The sequence below is a fragment of the Misgurnus anguillicaudatus genome, chromosome 23 (genome assembly GCF_027580225.2).
Source record: "Misgurnus anguillicaudatus chromosome 23, ASM2758022v2, whole genome shotgun sequence".
In the NCBI taxonomy this organism is placed as follows: Eukaryota; Metazoa; Chordata; class Actinopteri; order Cypriniformes; family Cobitidae; genus Misgurnus; species Misgurnus anguillicaudatus.
The window spans coordinates 32,105,790-32,128,336 of record NC_073359.2 but is presented as its reverse complement, the minus strand read 5'-3'; the positions used below and the strand labels follow the sequence as shown (position 1 = coordinate 32,128,336).

At 39.0% G+C, this 22,547-nt stretch overlaps 1 protein-coding gene and 1 pseudogene across 1 annotated transcript; both read left to right on the top strand.

Moving 5' to 3' along the window:
- Positions 1-2,399: 2,399 nt before the first annotated feature.
- On the top strand, positions 2,400-15,616 carry LOC129452887 (uncharacterized). Its single transcript, XM_055216964.2, has 3 exons — positions 2,400-2,649; positions 3,823-4,267; positions 14,021-15,616. Exons 1-3 carry the CDS (start codon positions 2,500-2,502, stop codon positions 14,872-14,874), a joined length of 1,449 nt encoding a protein of 482 aa, XP_055072939.2. The 5' UTR covers positions 2,400-2,499; the 3' UTR covers positions 14,875-15,616.
- A 1,159-nt stretch (positions 15,617-16,775) lies between these two features.
- On the top strand, positions 16,776-22,386 carry LOC129452882 (uncharacterized; annotated as a pseudogene).
- Positions 22,387-22,547: the final 161 nt, after the last annotated feature.

Genomic DNA, 22,547 nt, shown 5'->3' with positions numbered 1-22,547 from the left:
AGAATCTCCAAATTATGTTCTTTCAGGTTTGTCATGTCATTTTGAAAATATGTCAGTGTTGATGTTTTCTGACTGTTGCGGTAATGAGATTTTTTAGGACTAATTTTTTTAATTATGTTACAAAAAGTGTTAAATGATAAGTAAAAGTTTTTAAATTAATGTTCCCATTTACTCCAGACTTTGTTTTTCAATGTCTGGTGGGAAAAAAGTAAATTTAAGCAATTTTTACATTTTCATGCTTGACATTTTTAAAACCAAGTTTTCGTGAGAATCACCCACTAGGGACGTCCGCATATGTGCGCCGTCCGCATTACGTCATCAGCGTGCATGTACAGTCCGCGTACAACAGCGCATGCGTGTGGACATATTGGGATAGGACACTCCACTACAAACAATTTTACAAAGGAAATCCCAAGCAATCATGTACTAAGACTTATATTGAAGAAGTTTATTTTAATCCCAATCTACATGAATATGAGTTTACCATTATAATCACATGCAATTTGTTTACCATGAAGTTATGCATTATGTCATGTGTTATGCTGTGAAGTTATGCATTATGTCATGTGTTATGCTGTGAAGTTATGCATTATGTCATGTGTTATGCTGTGAAGTTATGCATTATGTCATGTGTTATGCTGGGTGTGGGTCAGGAGTTTAAAAACATATGCCTTATGTGGTAGGAGTTTAAAAGCCATCTGTGTGGATTTAAGAACAGCTGCGTGTATTCATGTTTCAGGGCACAAAGGGTTTTAGTATTAGCAAATAGCCAAGGGTCAAATAGGTCATGGGAAGAAGACACTGGTCTGAGGACTGTCATGTGATTCTTCAAGTTACAAGCCTGAACAGAAACATATTGTTTGAACCATGAGGGGAGGGAACAAAGACCTATAAATTAATCAAACCCTGGCTCAGAGAGTGAGTCTGATTTGGGGGATCCTCCCAGGACTGCAGACTGGTTCTGGGAGGATTCACCAGGGCGGCCTCGGCTTCTTATTTTGTCCGGAAAATAAAAGTCTATCTCTTGAAATTAAAACCTAAGACTGAAGAGTGTTTCATTGGAGGAAAAGGAAAACCACAACATTATCTCTGCATCAGAACATCGTAGCGACATGGGGGTGGCCTTGTTTTACTCGAGGCTTGATGTATAATCATTGGTGCATGCCAATTCTCTCCCTATCAACCAGAGTAACCTGGCAGCAAACCATTTAATGAGACAAATATTGCTGCATAAGAACAACATAGAGATTTTTCCCTTTTTGAGAAAAAGCCGTTGCTCTGTGACAGACCGCAAGGATTGAGAGGGTACGCAAGTCTGTATAAGCGAGTGAAGGTAAGGGGAAGCTGACCCCAGTGGTGGTTTTAAAGCCCAGGAGTAAATGTACCCATCTGTTTCTGGTACTTCCCAAGCTTAATGAACCTGTATGCTGTAAAAGCTGGAAATTCTTCTCAAAGTTCCACATCAGAGGCTTAAATTAAATGTTACCATTTATAAGCAATTTTGTGTAACTCAATGTCATGTAAGGTAAAGGAGAAAACATACCTGAAGGAATAAAATCATCATGATTGTCATCATGTGATCTTCATCTGCTGTAGTTTCTCTTCTCATCTTCATCATCAGGTTCCCACTGTCCATTGGTTTAACTGAAGACATATTGAGTTTGGTCTGCAGGATCTGAGGGCTGTTCCATAAAACTCGATTACAAAATAAGCAAGGCTTATTTTGTTAAGTCTGGCTTATTGCCGGTGGATTTCGTTTCATAAAACAAACTTGAACAAGTTCAACCCCGGTTACTATGGAAACTTATGCTTGGAAACTGGCAGGCTAACTGGCAGGCTAAGCCTCAGTTGTTGCTTAACTAGACTTCCACTAACACTGAAATGTAAATGCAACGATATAACAGCTGACTCTTTGACATTTTATTTGACTTTATTAACCACTATTAATCTAACAATTAAAGAAAATCAGCTTATATATTAAATTTTATACATTTTGTTACAATAATAATTAATGAAATATAGACATGTGTTTCATAATATGGTATGTTATAGGCCTATCAAATGTTGAATATAAATGATAACTACCCCAATATAAGGATAATAGCCACAGCAGTAAAATTTGTTTCTAAATTTAAGATAGTATCTAAATCCATATAATTGCAATGTATTGATGAAATATATATATTTTTTAAATTCAGAGTGTCTGTCATACAGAAAGGAGAATTAATTTAAATATACAACCCACAAGTCAAGTACAGTAATTGAATTTTTTATGCTTGGTGTGCATAAAAATGCACATTATTTTCAAGATCTACAGTATTTGTATTATCTCTCCAGTACAGCAGGAGGCGCTGCAGCTCTTTAGTACACAAATAAACTCACTAAAGAAAGAGAGCGCGCGTGTGATTTGTTTGTGTATCCTCGTTGTTTTTCTCTCTTGAGTGTTTTATTGAGATTAAACAAAGTTTTGTCTCTGTGCATTTTAGTGTTGATGATGAGATGGATGTGATGTGCTGTAAATCAGTAGGAACTGATCTGTCTATGCTGGATATTGATGATTTTATCACAGAAATCTCTCAGCTGAAGAAAGAGGTGGCGTTACTGGAGATAAAGCTGAGATTAAGAGGAGATGAAGGACTGAATAGAGAGGTTTGTACAGCTTAAACATCCTTTACCTGAATCAGACAACATCAAATCATTTATAATCTTACTCTGTGTGTTTGTGCTTTAACAGTCTGTTTCTCAGACATTATGGCCTGGATGTAAAAAAACTTTTAAAACACAATGAGAGTAAACTGATGTATGTTGGACCCTTAGCTGTCTCTTAAATAAATTATTGTGCAGTTTATGTAAAGACATAACGTTAGGGCTCCCAAGTTTTTTAGCGTTAATTTTTTATTGAATCAGTCATATTCAACAGTTTTTTTTAACATTAGCCACGGGATGAAGGAAAAAATATATAATTTAAATAAAAACATGGAAATGCCTACATACATTAATTAATTTAACGGCTTTCTTATTTATCAGATTATACATTGTTTTAGGTATTGCTTAACTTCTAATAGAGGGTATGCACGTGACGTCACCTTCGGCAAAAGTGACTGCGGTTACGCCCATTGAGTGGCAAAAGACAGCGTCAGCATTTGTGTGCAGTGTGAAATCAGCAAAAACACGAGGAAAACGCGTAAAAGCTGTTGTGCAATAGACTGTACCAACACATTTAAAAGTACACAATTTTAATGTAATTAGGTATTAAATAAATTTTAATATGCAATATTAAAGAATACACAGTATGATTCTATGCTTTAGAATGTAGTGAAGTAAAAAAAAATCCCAATACAAACATCCTAATAAAGCACAGATGCTTGGAAAATGTAACTAATTTAACGAAGTGTTGTTCACCTCTGCTATCAAATCCAACTAAATTCAATTTAAGCTGATAATAGTCAGTTTTACTGGCATTTTGCGCAGCAGTCGCTATGAATCATTTGCCACTCAACAGGGCGAGTTCTGGTGTGGTCACGTGGAAAAGTGACGTCAATGCATACTCTCTATAGCAAAATTTGGAATAATGGTTTATAATCACCATATTAACATTTATACTAATTTATATATATATATTTGATTAATCGTTACATTATAATGAAATCGATCTCTAGTCCACTAAATTCTGGAAGTAAGCGGGACACTGGTTCCCTCACTAAAAAGCCCATTCATTTTTTCCATAAACTTGTGTAACGTGTATAACCAAACTAAACCTGTGTGTGTGTGTGTGTGTGTGTGTGTGTGTGTGTGTGTGTGTGTTTGTGTGTGTGTTGTAAGGATGGGGTTTGTTGTGAATCTTCAGGGTATGTGACTGTTTGGAGCTCCAGTGAATGTCTGGATTCAGTGTGGATGAGCAGAGATCAGAGCCGCACACCACAGTCACTGCTGGATAAACTCTCTGAAGAGACATCCAGACACACACAGGACTCAGATCTCAGTCTGTCTTTACTCTCTTATACTGAGTCAAAGCTCACAGACACTCAGGACACTACAGTGTGTGACAGTAAACAGAGCTTACAGGAGGAACAAACCTCCACAGAGTCTCTGGATTCTGTCTGTAACGCTGGAGAACAGCAGCAGATCCTGCAGACCAAACTCAAGATGTCTTCAGTTAAACCGATGGACAGTGGGAACCTAATGATGAAGATGAGAAGAGAAACTACAGCAGATGAAGATCACACTGAGGAAGATGGTGACAATCATGATGATTTTATTCCTTCAGGTGTGTTTAATCTTTTACCTTACATGACATTGAATTACACACAATTGCTTATAAAATGGTCACATTTAATCCAGCTTTTACAGCATGCAGGTTCATTTAGCTTGGATAGTACAAAAAAACAGATGGGTATATTTGCTCCTGGGCTTTTAAACCACCACTGGGTCAGCTCCCCCTTACATTCACTCACTTATACAGACTTACGTACCCTCTCCATCACTGTGCTCTTGTCACCGTGCGATGTCTTTTTCTCAAAAAGAAAAATTTTCTATGTTGTTCTGATGCAGCAATATATACCTCCCTTAACGGTTGTTAGGGTACACTGAATGACATGCGCACACAGACACACACGCACGCAGACACACAGACAGAGACACACACACGCAACTACGCACGCACTTTGTCCAGTCATGTGTAACGGGTGTGTTTTGGGAACTACAAATCCCATCAGCCTTAGTGCTATAAAAGGAAGTGGTATGATTCGTTCTTTCACTTCCTCCTTTGGTCCTTCCGCTAATCCATGAAAGGTAGCTACGACAAAGCTAAGGTATGGCATTGATATTATATGGGAAATTATCAGTCATCGAGTTATTTTAAATAATGCTTTTCTGTCTCTCGTACGCTTTGTGTGGTGATTGAATAGAAAACACAGCGCGATGTATTGCGTAATGGCAATAGACCAGCAGGAGTAAAGATCGTTTGTCTGCAGTTGTATATCAAACACTAGTGATATTAGTGTCAAACATATGAGGCATCGTTTGGCAGGTAGTGATTTTATTGTTTGATTAAAATGAACCACATGTATTTTATTGTATTTTTTATCTATATTTTGTTTGTTGTTTTTAGTATTAAGGACTTGCTGGTTGCCTGAATATCACTAAAACAAGATAAAGGATGGTAGAGGTATTGTTTATTTTATTATTTTTAAAGGGTTTATAAAGTTTTAATTGTTTTATGACTATTGATATGAAGGTTGAATGTAAATCTGGGCTTCTGTTTTATTTATTTAGTAATGGATTGTGTTTTCCCTTGCAGGGATGCACGGTTACCGTTTATTTGATATTTAATTTTCCTTTTAAAGTGTTGTTTCTTTAGGTTGACCATATAAGAACTAAGGTCACAATCAGAGAACAAACCGAATGATTTCTAGTTTATTTAAAGTGTTTATGTACTTCATTTGCAGTACCCACTGTTGCTAATATTGGTTTTTGTTTCCTTCTGTAGATTTCATTTTGACCCATCGGTGGCTGCGGGGTTGCCTTCACTGGTGGATGATGGTGTGGTGGTTTGGTCACTCTTATGTCTTTTTCTTTAGGTCTGCAGTGTGATTTGCTGTGAGTGGATTGCAGTGCGAGCACATTTGTCTAACACATTATCTTCACACGAATAGGTAACCTGTGGCCATCCGGGGGTCGCTTTGTTTTATTTTGTTTTATTTCTTTTGATTTCTTTGTGGGTATCTGCATTGGAGATTTGCGTTACATCCTATTGTCTCTATTTGTTTGAATAAAACTGTTGTTGAGTTAAAACTTCACCACTGCCTTGTGCCTGGTCATTTACCACCTTTTATGGGGTACCTGTAGGTTACAATTGGCGTAGTCGGCAAACATCTCTGTTGGCGAAGGTGGTTGTGAAGTTTTGTTAGTTTTTTTTTTAAATAATAAACGGTAATCGTGCATGAGGTTGATCATCAGACTCTGCATCATTGGACTTCACTTCGTGGGACCTCTATCACTTTTTTTTTTCCCTGAACTTTGTCAAATTTGTCAACAGAGATGGAACAAGAACTATTAGACTTGCGGGAGCAGATACGGCAGCTGCAGGCTCAAAATGAGCAGCTGACGAGAGAGAATCCCCCCTCCAGTAGCAATGCTTCTAACCAACGGCCCCCTTCTATGACTAATGCTAATTCTTCATCTCCAGTGTCTTTGAGTAGGGTATTTTATGTTCCACGAGAAAGGAAATGCCCACGGTTTTATGGGAATATGGACTCCACATTAAGCGTTGAGGACTGGACTGAAGAGGCCAAGGTGTGTATTGAGGGCAGGGGTTGGTCTGATAAAGAGAAGGTTGTGTTTTTGCTTGATCATCTGGGGGGGGAAGCTAGAATGGAGATAAAACTCCGTCCACAAGCTACTAGGGAAACTCCAGAATCTGTTTTTGATATTTTAAGAGACTTGTATGGGGGGAAACAGACATTTGTACAACTACAACAGAGGTTTTTTGAACGAAAACAGAAAGAGGGTGAATCATTGACTGAATTTTCCCATGCTTTAATGTCTTTAATGGACTTGATTCTTTGTGGTAATCCAGAAAGTGTTCCGAACTCTGATAGGGTTCTTCGTGATCAGTTTATGGAACATGTTCGAGATGTGATGCTGAAACGTGAATTAAAACGATTAGTACGGGAGAAGCCATCTTCTACTCTACTGGAGGTTCGAAGTGAAGCTCTTAGGTGGGTGGAAGAGGGAAACGGGGAAATAGCTGCTTCACGTGTTCAGCCATGGTGCAATTTGACTCAAGGCCGAGTAGTTGAGCATGAGCCTAAAGTTAAATTTCATGAGTCTACAGAGTTAAAAGAGGTTAAAGAGATGTTGAGGCAGCAACAGATACAAATAACTGAACTTACCCAACGTTTTGATAGTTTAATGTCTCAAAAGAATGAGTTCTCTGTTACCTCAACTAGACAAAATAGTTCACGACGATGTCTTCGTTGTAATAAGGTTGGGCATATAGCTAGACATTGTCGACAACCTTGGCCTATAGAGTCGAACCCTAGAACACCCCAAGTAAATGTAAATGAAACTTCAGTGGAGGAGCATGATAGTGTGGCATCCCCTACAGTTCTGAGTCAAACTGTTAATAATAGTGAAGTTTCACAGTCACCCGTCTGCCCTACTATTTTACAACGTCTTGTGGGCAAATGTCCCATTGTAACTGTGCATATGGGTGGGGTTGAGATTTCTTGTTTATTAGATACAGGGTCAATGGTTACTACTGTAACAGAGTCATTTTTTGAGAAGCATTTTCAACAATTGGGAGTAGATGTACTGAAAAAATGTAGTTGGCTCCAATTAAAAGCAGCTAATGGTCTTGAAATACCATATGTGGGATACTTGGAAGTGGACGTGACCGTATTGGGGCAAACTCTTCCTAGACAAGGTATTTTGGTTGTGAAAGATCCTGTTGATGCTGGGTTTCATCAGCGGAAAGAGCTGACCCCAGGTCTTTTAGGTATGAATGTGATTGGTCAATGTTATAATGATCTATTTGAAAAACATGGCACAGCACTATTCTCAGTCCCACAGGTCAGGCAGGCAGAGATAGGCTGGAAAGATGCCTTGTCTCAGTGTCAGCGAGCAGATGATGCCCCTTTTCCTGGATTTATTGGTTACGTGAGAGTGCAGTCCCTCCATCCGGTTCAGATTCCAGCTGGGACCACGAGGTTAGTACCTGCATTGTGCCCTAAGAGTATAAAAAGTTGTACCACCTTTGTTTTAGAACCTTTAGGTCCCAGTGATGGGGGGTTGCCTCCTGGGGTGTTAATATCACCGGCCTTAGTTCAATGTACACAAGGTATAGTTCAGATACCAGTGGTCAATGTTGGTACAGAAGCTTTATATTTGCCACCAAGAATAAGATTGGGTAGTTTGGCTAGTGCAGAGGTAGTTATTAAATCAGAACAGGACATTGTGTTCAAAGCAGATTTACAATCTGACCCTAATTCAGTGATTGTACAATGTCAAGCCATTACCATAACTTCAAGCATTGATGTTCAAGGGCTAAAATTGCAGGGGCTGTCAGGGACTGAGGAGGAGGCAGTTGGGAGATTATTAACAAGATATTCTGATGTTTTTTCTAAGCATGATGGTGATTTAGGGTGTACAAATTTAATTGATCATCAAATCCCACTAGTGGATGATACACCAGTACGTCAGCGATATCGTAGAATTCCTCCCAGCCAGTTTGAGGCCGCAAAGGCACACATTAGGCAGTTGTTGGACAGTCAAGTCATTAGGGAGAGTTGTAGCCCATATGCATCACCCATTGTGTTGGTGAAGAAGAAGGATGGCTCACTGAGGATGTGTGTTGATTATCGCCAGCTCAATTCTAGGACTCGCAAGGATGCCTACCCCTTACCAAGGATAGAGGAGTCGCTTGATGCCTTGACTGGAGCAAAGTGGTTTTCGACATTAGATCTGGCAAGTGGATATAACCAGGTGCCAGTAGCTGAAACTGATCGTTTTAAGACTGCCTTTTGCACCCCATTTGGCCTTTTTGAATTTAATAGGATGCCCTTTGGATTATGTAATGCCCCAAGTACTTTTCAAAGGCTAATGGAGAGAATTTTTGGCGACCAGAGTTTTCAGTCTTTATTGCTGTACTTGGATGATGTGATTGTTTTTTCAGCAACTGTCGAGCAACATCTTCAGCGACTTGAGTTGGTGCTAGAACGACTGCCACAACAGAATTTAAAGATTAAGCTGAGTAAGTGCCATTTCTTTCAGCCAGAGGTCCGTTATTTGGGGCATGTGGTCTCGTCTACGGGCGTCAGTACAGATCCGGAAAAGACATCTGCGGTAGCTAAGTGGGTTCGCCCGAAAAATCTCCAAGAACTTCGATCCTTTCTCGGCTTTGCAAGCTATTATCGGCGGTTTGTGAAGAATTTTTCTTGTATTGCTGGACCCTTGAATACGTTGGTGGCAGAAGTGATCAGGGGAAAGAAAACCAAGCGGCCAAAGATTGATCTAGGGACTAAATGGACTGAGTTATGTGAAAATGCATTTCAAACTCTTAAAGCAGCTTTAATCAATGCCCCAGTGCTAGCTTATGCTGATTTTAGTAAGTCCTTTATCCTGGATATTGATGCAAGTCACCAAGGTCTAGGAGCAGTTCTATCGCAGGAAGAGGGAGGCAAGTACAGGCCAGTTGCATTTGCCAGCCGAGGTTTGCGACCCTCAGAACGTAACATGCAGAATTACAGCTCCATGAAACTGGAATTTTTGGCTCTAAAGTGGGCTGTTACTGAAAAATTCAGAGAGTATCTACTTGGTCAGAAATGCCTGGTGTATACAGACAATAACCCACTCAGTCATCTGCGCAGCGCAAAATTGGGGGCGTTGGAACAACGATGGGCTAACCAGCTTGCGGATTTTGATTTGGAAATTAAGTATAAGCCTGGACGGTCCAATGTGAATGCTGATGCTCTGTCTAGAAAAACTGCGGCACCTGTAGCCGAACTGGCAATGACTACTGTAATACCAAGAGAGTTATATCAATGTGCTCAGAACTGTCAACATGTTGCAAGTGAAACCATTTCTGTTTTCCCCGAACAACCGAGAGAAGATCTTAGCAAGCTACAAGAATCTGATGCAGTTATTGGACGATTTCTTGTTTATTGGGATCGGCAAAGACCACCAGATGCACAGGAGAGGGCGTCAGAGCCATCGGAAGTACTTGAATTAGTACGGCAGTGGGGAAAGCTGATTAAGATAGAGGCAGTGCTATATCGCCGTTTTTTCCCACAAGATGAACATCGAGAAATCCGTCAAGTTGTATTGCCAGCCGCCCTCAGAGAAAGGGTCCTTACAAGTTTGCATGATGATCACGGCCATCAAGGGATTGAAAGAACAACAAGCTTAGTGAGAACTCAATGTTATTGGCCTGGTATGTTCAAGTTCATTGAGGAATGGTGTAAGAGATGCCAACGTTGCACCTTAGCGAAAGTGGTACGACCAAAAGTACGTAGTTTTATGGGGCACTTGACAGCGGAGAGGCCATTGGATATACTGGCTATTGATTTCACCTTGCTGGAACCTGCATCAAATGGACTTGAAAATGTACTGGTCATGACGGACGTGTTTTCAAAATTCACGCAAGCCATTCCGACAAGGGATCAAACAGCATCAACAGTGGCACGGGTCTTGGTAGAACGTTGGTTCTACTTATTTGGAGTACCACGACAAATCCACTCAGATCAGGGGCGGTGCTTTGAAAGTAGACTGATTCAAGAGTTATGTAGGCTGTATGGCATTTCAAAAACTCGTACAACACCTTATAGACCACAAGGAAATGGGCAATGTGAACGCTTTAATAGAACAATGCATGATTTGCTGCGTACTCTGCCCCCGGAAGAAAAATGCCATTGGCCAGACCATCTTGCCCAGGTAGTATACGCTTATAATACCACGGAGCATCAAGTTACTGGACACAGTCCTTATGTACTTATGTTTGGACAGGAACCACATCTACCCCTTGACATTATATTAGGATTGGATAGTCAGACCCAGAGTGAAGTGGATTGGGTAGTGGACCACAAAGATAATCTGGAACGGATGTTTAATAAGGCTCGAGCCCGCCTAAAGTCTGCCGCAGAGCATCGTGCCCGATTGAATGATTCTAAGGTGTCCCATGAAAAATTACAAGAAGGCCAGGTGGTGTATCAGAGAGCTCATAACATAAAAGGCAGGAATAAGATCCAGGATGCCTGGGATGCTACTCCCTATAAAGTGGTCCGATGCCCAGATGAACACGGAGCAGTCTACTCCATTGTTCCGTTGGAAGGAGGTGGTAATCTTCGACATATTCACCGTTGTGAATTGCGACCAGCTTATATTTCATTGGATGATCCTGGACTCTTGAATTTAGGGGACCGTCATGAAATCTCTGGAGACAGAGATGAGGAGAATGTCATTGTGGCCCTAGCACCTGAGGATGTCATTACTCAAGATAAAGTTAATATGCCTCAACCTCTGTTAGATGATGCCTATCAAGATGTTTCTAAAGACCATCAGCCCCCACAACAACTGGAAGGGGTAGTAAGACGAACCAAGAGGCCGACAGCTGGGTCCCACTCAAATCCACATCGTCTCCCTCGGCCAGTATGTGCTAATGAAGTCCAGCTAAGTGATCAGCTTGCTCTTCCTATGATAAGACTGTCTAACAATGGGCCTAATGTAATGTTCCGTCCTTGGTTGTAGTGTTCTAAAGTAATCGACGGGACGTCGATTTAAATCTAGGGGGTAGATTGTAACGGGTGTGTTTTGGGAACTACAAATCCCATCAGCCTTAGTGCTATAAAAGGAAGTGGTATGATTCGTTCTTTCACTTCCTCCTTTGGTCCTTCCGCTAATCCATGAAAGGTAGCTACGACAAAGCTAAGGTATGGCATTGATATTATATGGGAAATTATCAGTCATCGAGTTATTTTAAATAATGCTTTTCTGTCTCTCGTACGCTTTGTGTGGTGATTGAATAGAAAACACAGCGCGATGTATTGCGTAATGGCAATAGACCAGCAGGAGTAAAGATCGTTTGTCTGCAGTTGTATATCAAACACTAGTGATATTAGTGTCAAACATATGAGGCATCGTTTGGCAGGTAGTGATTTTATTGTTTGATTAAAATGAACCACATGTATTTTATTGTATTTTTTATCTATATTTTGTTTGTTGTTTTTAGTATTAAGGACTTGCTGGTTGCCTGAATATCACTAAAACAAGATAAAGGATGGTAGAGGTATTGTTTATTTTATTATTTTTAAAGGGTTTATAAAGTTTTAATTGTTTTATGACTATTGATATGAAGGTTGAATGTAAATCTGGGCTTCTGTTTTATTTATTTAGTAATGGATTGTGTTTTCCCTTGCAGGGATGCACGGTTACCGTTTATTTGATATTTAATTTTCCTTTTAAAGTGTTGTTTCTTTAGGTTGACCATATAAGAACTAAGGCCACAATCAGAGAACAAACCGAATGATTTCTAGTTTATTTAAAGTGTTTATGTACTTCATTTGCAGTACCCACTGTTGCTAATATTGGTTTTTGTTTCCTTCTGTAGATTTCATTTTGACCCATCGGTGGCTGCGGGGTTGCCTTCACTGGTGGATGATGGTGTGGTGGTTTGGTCACTCTTATGTCTTTTTCTTTAGGTCTGCAGTGTGATTTGCTGTGAGTGGATTGCAGTGCGAGCACATTTGTCTAACACATTATCTTCACACGAATAGGTAACCTGTGGCCATCCGGGGGTCGCTTTGTTTTATTTTGTTTTATTTCTTTTGATTTCTTTGTGGGTATCTGCATTGGAGATTTGCGTTACATCCTATTGTCTCTATTTGTTTGAATAAAACTGTTGTTGAGTTAAAACTTCACCACTGCCTTGTGCCTGGTCATTTACCACCTTTTATGGGGTACCTGTAGGTTACACATGTAAAACCACAACATCTACTATAATAGTAACGTTACACATTTCATTCAATTTGAGGACACTGAATATTTATACTCAGTAATAATTCAGACAACCCAATACAATCAATACAGTTCAGATGTGTATTCCTTTCGTTTCTATGTTATACCAAGTTTAGCGAAAACACGGTGGTTTATCTGATAAAATAACCTTAGCGTGTATGCTTACCTTCGCATGTAGTGTATGCTTACCTTCGCATGTATTTCTGGATGAGTCGTCTTACAGGCTGTCGTCTTGTCATATTTGAAGTGTGACCAGATTAGACGCTAGCTCTGGCATTTGTGTTGTTAATGAGACATGTCTTCGGACCGGGTGCACCGCAAAACGTTAGCGTGTTGCTAACGAGCGAAGTCAACTGAAATCATCCAAAGCTGTGTGACGAGGACTGTACAACTAAATATAATGTAAACAACCTGTTGTAAAAACGAACTTTGCCGCGGCTTTTTGAAATGCCTCTACTGCCTACTGCCTGCTGCCTGCGTAGATCAACCTACCCTCAAAGATTCGCTCTGATTGGATTTCTTCCCAAATGTCCCACAAAATGAGAAGCTCTGATTGGATCTCTTCGCCATTCGTCCCTCCCTAACATTTTCGTCTTATTTTTATTCGTTGACTAAAGTGTCAGTTATATTTCGTTACAGTCTTCGTCATCAAATATGATTTTATTTAGTTTTTATTTAGTTTTCGTCCGTGAAAAAGGTTCGTTGACGAATATTTTTCGTCATCGTCTTCGTTAACGAAATTAACACTGTTAAGCACACATGCTAAGCTGTTCGTTTAAATGCTTACATCTTCTCTATGCGCATGCTTTTTTCATAGTTGTGTTTGACAAATGAAAACGTCTCGGGTTACGTATGTAACTGTTGTTCCCTGAGAAGGGAACGAGACGCTGCGTCTCCCTTGCCATACTTCCTGCATCCCTGTAACGCCGTCTTTGGCAATATTTCAGATAGCGATATACTTCCTGGCTCCTGCGTCACCCTGTCTTTGTCGTTAAGCCTCACCATTGGTTGAATTTGATACACACATTCAGATGCACTTACCCCTGGAGACGTCCCCAAAGTGTCACTGCAGTGACGCAGCGCGAGTTCCCTCGAAAAGGAAGCTGTAACAATGTATCTTAAAAAGTAACACAATGTAACCTTGCTTTCACTTGAAATGTGTCCCCACATTTAGTCTTTGAATTTGAGGGTATTAGACCTGGAAAGTCCTTGAATTTTAAGTTAACTAAGGTGTGGGTTAAAATCACATCTTAAGAGTTCCAGTCCACTCCATGCAGTCGCTGTGCAACTCTTCATACTAGGAAATAAATGACTTCTGATCTATTGGGTGTTGGTGGTTGTGTGCAATGGACAGATGCAGCTTTAGAGTCAATAACTAGTTACGACCCCATTAGCAGCAATAACTGAATATAGAAAAAACATACAGAATCTCAGTTTAACCTCTTGTTTCTGTGTTTAATGTTGGTGTAAATGTAAATCATAAGAGATTTCTAATGTTGTTGTCTTTCAGATAAGATCAGTGATTCGTGTTTAGATGGAGAAATAACGTCTTTATCGTCAAAAGGGCGACAGACGGCACAAACTCTTTCCTGCATCACTGATGGAGAGACATTGAGCTCACAGAGACATTTAGATAAAAATGCAGAACAAAAACTCTTGACCTCCACCAGATCTGAGATCAGCTTCACTACCTTACAAAAGTATAAACGTCATCATTCAAAAGTGCACAGAGAGAAGAAGAAGTGTGGGAATGATCTTTTAGCATCAACGTCTCATATTAATGCTCACGTGAGGACACACAGTGCTGAAAAGTCTTTCTACTGCACTGAATGTGGCAAATATTTCAGCACCAAACAAAATCTTGATATTCATCAGAGAATTCACACTGGAGAGAAACCATACGAGTGTCCTCACTGTGAGAAGAGATTTAGCCAAAAACATTATCTGAAGTCACATATGCTTATACACACCGATGAGAGATCGTATCAGTGCAGTCAATGTGACAAAACCTTTAAGAATTCAAGTTCATTAAAATCACACCAGAATATTCACTCTGAGGAGAAACGCTATCAGTGTTCACACTGTGATAAAGGTTTCTGTCAGAAATCTAATCTGATTGACCATGAGAGAGTTCACACTGGAGAAAAACCTTACTTCTGCTCTCACTGTGAAAAGAGCTTCACTACTCAAAGTATTTTTAAAGTTCATCAGAGAATTCATACAGGAGAAAAACCTTACGTCTGCTCTCATTGTGGTAAGAGATACTCTGATCCAAGTAATTTTAAAGTTCATCAGAAAATTCACACTGGACAGAAACCTCAATCACTGTACTGTTTTTGGGAAGAGTTTCAGCAAAAAATGTAATCTAAAGAAACATGTGCGTATACACACCAATAAGAAACCATATCAGGTTTTAGTGAGACACCATATAACTCATACAGGTGAAAAACCGTTACAAATGTTCTCAGTGTGAGATGCCAGATTCCTTAAAAGTCCATTTGAGAGTTCATACGTGAGAGAAACTTTACGGGCCCTATCATACACCCAGCGCAATGTGCAACACAAGTGTCTTTCGCTAGTTTCAACCTGGCGAAATGATCATCTTCACGTTTAGCTAGCACCAAGTTGTTTAAATAGCAAATGCATCTGCGCCCAATTTTGCACCCATGAGCGTTCTGGTCTGAAAATGAGGTGTGTTCATGCGCATTCTTGGTGCGTTGCTATTTTGAGGCAACTAAAATAGACTACACCATTGACCAACTAAAACGTTAGTAATACGGGATGCGCGTTTGCTTATCACACCCATGGATGCGCAGCAAAACACAACCCTTTTATAATATGAAAAAATAATGGATTAAAATGTAAAAGATTATTTTTGAGTATCTTGGACTTAATTGAGGACCGATTATGAGACGTTAGAAGGTGTAAAGAGCTGCTTGACTTCACCTGTAGCTTGGTAAGAAATTGTTTTGCTTTAAATAAATGCTTCTGTTTTAAAATGTTTTTTAAATGCTACCTCAACAAATTAATTGTATATGATGACTATGTATGTACCTGTGGATATGGTGAGATAAGAAACATTTTTAAGTAATGCTTTAAAAAAAAATGGCGCTGTCCGAGAGCTGAAACTGTTCTCTGCATGATTGTAAATTCTTTATCTTCTGTTTGTTATCAAATAAAGTATTTTTAGAGCACAAACCTTTTCTTGCATATTTGCAGATTATTACACTGATTTTGTAGAATATCCATACATTTACAGCAAATAAAAGCTTGCTATTTCACTTCCGTGACTGAAAGAAAAAGGCTTTTAAAGGTTTAAATCTAAAAAAAAACAATTTCAATACAAATAAAATCAATCTTAAACTGGCGGCCTTCTTCTTCTTTCATTTTTCGGTTTACAAATTCCACTTTCTAAATCGAGATAAGGCATGATGCCTACACAACTGGCTTTTAAAGGGGATGAGAGCTGAGACTCTCATTGGTTAACTGCACGTTATGCCCAAAACACATCCATTACGAGAATAGGAACGACCCTTTTAGACCGTGCGCTTGGCGCATAAACTATTTTCCTGTCGTTAAATTGACAAAAGTGGAATCCGACACGCCCATTTAGACCTGCGTGTGAAAAAGACTTTGGGTTGAAAATAACACAGCATTTTTAAAGTGTAAAACTAATAAATAAAACAAATGACTCTGCTGTACTTACATTTACAAATGTTATGTTATCAAGAGCCATTGTTTGTGTTATGTATTTATTAAATGATGTAACAAGCAAAACGTGTCTCTTAAAGGATGAGATCTGATTTTATTCTAATAAATGATCAAATACTTGCTAAGAGAAAGAATTATATTTAGTTTAACATCTCCAGTGGATAGCAGTAGAGTCACACTGTGAAGACATCTGAAGGATGCTTTGAAGGCAGCTCTGTTTCGTGCCCTTCATTTGGCAACTTTTAAAGGATGAACGAGCTGTGGGAGCATCAGACCCTGAATTGGGATCCGTCCATGGTTCCTTCTTCACAGCCTTGGCTATCCCAAGATTCAATACGCGCCTGTGACATCCGGGTATTTTGATATAAACATTCAGAACTGTAGTTGAATACAATTTTTGCGAATTTAAAAAGTTTATTGGCTGTTGAAAATTATGAGATTTGTTAACAGAAGAATGAATGAATGAAGTGTTGAGCGTCTTCTCTCTCCAGTACAGCAGGAGGCGCTGCAGCTCTTTAGTACACAAATAAACTCACTAAAGAAAGAAAGCGCTTGTGATGTGTTTGTGTATCATCATTATTTTTCTCTCTTGAGTGTTTTATTGAGAGTAAACAGAGTCTTGTCTCTGTGTATTTTAGTGTTGATGATGAGATGGATGTGATGTGCTGTAAATCAGTAGGAACTGATCTGTCTATGCTGGATATTGATGATTTTATCACAGAAATCTCTCGGCTGAAGAAAGAGGTGGCGTTACTGGAGATAAAGCTGAGGTTAAGAGGAGATGAAGGACTGAATAGAGAGGTTTGTACAGCTTAAACATCCTTTACCTGAATCAGGCAACATTAAATCATTTATAATCTTACTCTGTGTGTTTGTGCTTTAACAGTCTGTTTCTCAGACATTATGATCTGGATGTCAAAAAACACTTTTAAAACACAATGATAGTAAACTGATGTATGTTGGACCCTTAGCTGTCTCTTAAATAAATTATTGTGCAGTTTATGTAAAGACGTAACGTTAAGGCTCCCAAGTTTGTAGCGTTATTTTTTTATTGAATCAGTCATATTCAACAGTTTTTTTTAACATTAGCCACGGGATGAAGAAAAATATATAATTTAAATAAAAACATGGAAATGCCTACATACATTAATTCATTTAACGGCTTTCTTATTTATCAGATTATACATTGTTTAAGGTGTTGCTTAACTTCTAATAGAGGGTATGCACGTGACGTCACCTTCGGCGAAAGTGACTGCGGTTACGCCCACTGAGTGGCAAAAGACAGCGTCAGCATTTGAGTACAGTGTGAAATCAGCAAAAACACGAGGAAAACGCGTAAAAGCTGTTGTGCGATAGACTGTACTAACAGATTTAACAAGAATAGAAGTACACAATTTAAATGTAATTAGGTAATAATAAAGAATACACAGTATGATTCTATGCTTTAGAATGTAGTGAAGTAAATTTTTTCCCAATACAAACATCCTAATAAAGCACAGATGCTTGGAAAATGTAACTAATTTAACGAAGTGTTGTTCACCTCTGCTATCAAATCCAACTAAATTCAATTTAAGCTGATAATAGTCAGTTTTACTGGCATTTTCCGCAGCAGTCGCTATGAAAAACAGACATTTTGTTGAATCATTTGCCAACCAACAGGGCGAGTTCTGGTGTGGTCATGTGGAAAAGTGACGTCAATGCATACCCTCTATAGCAAAATTTGGAATAATGGTTTATAATCACCATATTAACATTTATACTAATTTATATATATATTTGATTAATCGTTACATTATAATGAAATCGATCTCTAGCCCACTAAATTCTGGAAGTTAGCGGGACACTTGTTCCTTCACTAAAAAGCCCATAAATTTTTTTCCATCGACTTTTTGATCGTCGCTAAAAATAAACTTGTTTTGTGTAACGTGTATAACGAAACTAAACCTGTGTGTGTGTGTGTGTGTGTGTGTGTGTGTGTGTGTGTGTGTGTGTGTGTGTGTGTGTGTGTGTGTGTGTGTGTGTGTGTGTGTGTGTGTGTGTATTTGTGTGTGTGTTGTAAGGATGGGGTTTGTTGTGAATCTTCAGAGTATGTGACTGTTTGGAGCTCCAGTGAATGTCTGGATTCAGTGTGGATGAGCAGAGATCAGAGCCGCACACCACAGTCACTGCTGGATAAACTCTCTGAAGAGACATCCAGACACACACAGGACTCAGATCTCAGTCTGTCTTTACTCTCTTATACTGAGTCAAAGCTCACAGACACTCAGGACACGACAGTGTGTGACAGTAAACAGAGCTTACAGGAGGATCAAACCTCCACAGAGTCTCTGGATTCTGTCTGTAATGCTGGAGAACAGCAGCAGATCCTGCAGACCAAACTCAAGATGTCTTCAGTTAAACCGATGGACAGTGGGAACCTGATGATGAAGATAAGTAGAGAAACTACAGCAGATGAAGATCACACTGAGGAAGATGATGACAATCATGATGATTTTATTCCTTCAGGTGTGTTTCCTCCTTTAAAGTTTTCTTACGTGACATTGGATTACACAAAATTGCTTATAAATGGTCACATTTAATTCAGCTTTTACTGCATACAGATTCATTTAGCTTGGATAGTACAAAAAAACAGATGGGTATATTTGCTCCTGCTCCTGGGTCAGCTCCCCCTTACCTTCACTCCCCCGTACCCTCTCCATCCCTGCGCTCTTGTCACCGTGCGATGTCTTTGTCTTTTTCTCAAAAAGAAAAATTTTCTATGTTGTTCTGATGCAGCAATATATGCCTCCCTTAACGGTTGTTAGGGTACACTGGTTGCTAGGGAGAGAATTTGCATACACCAATGATTATACATCAAGCCTCGAGTAAAACAAGGCCACCCCCATGTCTCTACAATGTTCTGATGCAGAGATATAGGTCTTGTTACATGGTTGCTAGGGTACTCTCTTTGGTACAGGAGCAAACGCTTACGCTTAGCAGTCAATCAACGAGTATAATAACTAGTGCTGTCAAAATTAACGCATTAATAAGCATTAACGTAAATTCATTTTAACAACATTAATTTTATTATCGTGCGATTAACGCAACACACAATTTCTGTTTGACCTTGGGCCTGGCCCATTGTTGGATTAATTGAGACGCAGCCTACAGTAAATAGTAATTAAATGTCTAAAGGAATCTTTATATGTACGTTTTTTTGAGAGATGTATCATCCTAAATACAAACTAATACAAATAAAGCATGTCCATCCACTTGCACGTCTGAGATTTTGGTTTCGGTTTTAAAACATGGGTTGGAGGAATTAGAAAATAAAGTGCTGGACTTGTGTGGTGTTAAAATAGTTATCAAAAGAGATAAAGTTCGGGATCTGATTGATGTTAAGAGTTCTTTAGAGCGACAATACTCAAAAATGATCTTCCTCACATTGATTGAAAGATCTGATGCATGCACACAGGCACACAACCCCGATATATTCACACATTGACAGATTTACAGTTGTAGTAGAGTCAATAACTACTTATGACCCCATTAGCAGCAATAACTGAATATAGAAAAAACATACAGAATCTCAGTTGAACCTCTTGTTTGTGTGTTTACAGTTGCTGTAAATGTAAATCATAAGAGATTTCTAATGTTGTTGTCTTTCAGATAAGATCAGTGATTCGTGTTTGGATGGAGAAATGACGTCTTTATCATCAAAAGAGCGACAGACGGCACAAACTCTTTCCTGCATCACCGATGGAGAGACATTGAGCTCACAGAGACATTTAGATAGAAATGCAGAACAAAAACTCTTGACCTCCACCAGATCTGAGATCAGCTTCACTACCTTACAAAAATATAAACGTCATCATTCAAAAGTGCACAGAGAGAAGAAGAAGCAGTTTCACTGTCAGTGTGGGAAGGATTTCTACTTATATCAGCTAAAAGTTCACATGAGGACACACAGTGGTGAAAAGTCTTTCTACTGCACTGAATGTGGCAAATATTTCAGCACCAAAAAAACTCTTGATATTCATGAGAGAATTCACACTGGAGAAAAACCTTACGTCTGCTCTCAATGTGGAAAGAGCTTCTCTGATTCAAGTAGTTTTAGAGTTCATCAGAGAGTTCATACAGGAGAGAAACCATACGAGTGTCCTCACTGTGAAAAGAGATTCAGACAAAACTATCATCTGAAGTCACATATGCTTATACACACCAATGAAAGACCGTATCAGTGCAGTCAATGTGACAAAACCTTTAAGGATTCACGTTCACTAAAAAAACATCAGAATATTCACTCTGGGGAGAAACGCTATCAGTGTTCACACTGTGATAAAGGTTTCAGTCAGAAATCGAATCTGATTATCCATGGGAGGGTTCACGCTGGAGAAAAACCTTACTTCTGCTCTCAATGTGGAAAGAGCTTCTCTGATTCAAGTACTTTTAAAGTTCATCAGAGAGTTCATACAGGAGAGAAACCATACGAGTGTCCTCACTGTGGGAAGAGATTCAGCCAAAAACCTCATTTACAGACACATATGCGTATACACACCAATGAGAGATCGTATCAGTGCAGTCAAAGTGGAAAAAACCTTTAGGGATTCAGGTTCATTAAAATCACACCAGAATATTCACTCTGAGGAGAAACGCTATCAGTGTTCACACTGTGATAAAGGTTTCGGTCAGAAATCGAATCTTATTATCCATGAGAGAGTTCACACTGGAGAAAAACCTTACGTCTGCTCTCAATGTGAAAAGAGCTTCTCTCATCCAAGTAATTTTAAAGGTCATCAGAAAATTCACACTGGAGAGAAACCTCAATCACTGTACTGTTTGTGGGAAGAGTTTCAGCAAAAAATGTCATCTAAAGAAACATGTGCGTATACACACCAATGAGACCATATCAGGTTTTAGTGAGACACCAAAGAACTTATACAGGTGAAAAACCGTTACAAATGTTCTCAGTGTGAGAAGACGTTTACTAAGCCAGATTCCTTAAAAGCCCATTTGAGTGTTCATACGTGAGAGAAACCTTACGGGCCCTATTATACATCCAGCTCAATGTGCGACACAACTGTCTTTCGCTAGTTTCAACCTGGCGAAATTATCATTTTCACGTTTAGCTAGCACCAAGTTGTTTAAATAGCAAATGCATCTGTGCCCAATTTTGCACCCATGAGCGTTCAGGTGCATTCTTGGTGCGTTGCTATTGTGAGGCAACTAAAATAGACTACACCATTAACCAACTAAAACCTGGTTTAAAGTCAATGACGCAATATTGTTTTTGTTATTTAATGAGCGCGTTAGTAATACGGGACGACAGTGCGCGTTTGCTTATCACACACATGGATGCGCAGCAGGACACAACCCTTTTATAATATGAGAAATTAAAGGATTAAAATGTAAAAGATTATTATTGAGTCTCTTGGACTTAAATGATGATTGATTATGAGATGTTAGAAGGTGTAAAGAGCTGCTTCACGTGTAGCTTGGTAAGAAATTGTTTTGCTTTAAACAAATGCTTCTGTTTTTAAATGTTTTTTAAATGCTACCTCACGAATTTTTACCTGTGGATATGGTGAGATAAGAAACATTTTTAATGCTTTAAAAAAAACATGGCGCTGTCTGAGTGCTGAAACGGCTCTCTGCACGTTTGTAAATTCTTTATCTTCTGTTTGTTACAAATAAAGTATTTTTAAAGTACAAACCTTTTCTTGCATATTTGCAGATTTTATTACATTGATTTTGTAGGATATCCATACATTTACAGCAAATAAAAGCCTGCTATTTCACTTCCGTGACTGAAAGAAAAAGGCTTTTAAAGGGTTAAATCTAAAAAAAAAACAATTTCAATACAAATAAAATCAATCTTAAACTGGTGGCCTTCTTCTTCTTTCATTTTTCGGTTTACAAATTCCACTTTCTAAATCGAGATAAGGCATGATGCCTACACAACTGGCTTTTAAATGGGATGAGAGCTGAGACTCTCAATGGTTAATTGCACGTTATGCCCAAAACACATCCATTACGAGAATAGGAATGACCCTTTTAGACCGTGCGCTTGGCGCATAAACTATTTTCCTGTCGTTAAATTGACAAAAGTGGAATCGGACATGCCCATTTAGACCTGCGTGCGTGCGCTTTAGACAGTGCGTTTAGATTGTTTAAATAGGGCCATACGTCTGCTCGATCTGTGGAGAGAGATTCACTAATGTAAGACCTCATCAGAAGAAACATACTGAAGAACAAACTGATCTGTGAAAAAGACTTTCAGCCCGTCTTTTAAATCTGCATTAATCATATCGCCCGCCCAGTCAATAATTGCTGCCTCCTTTGCACAC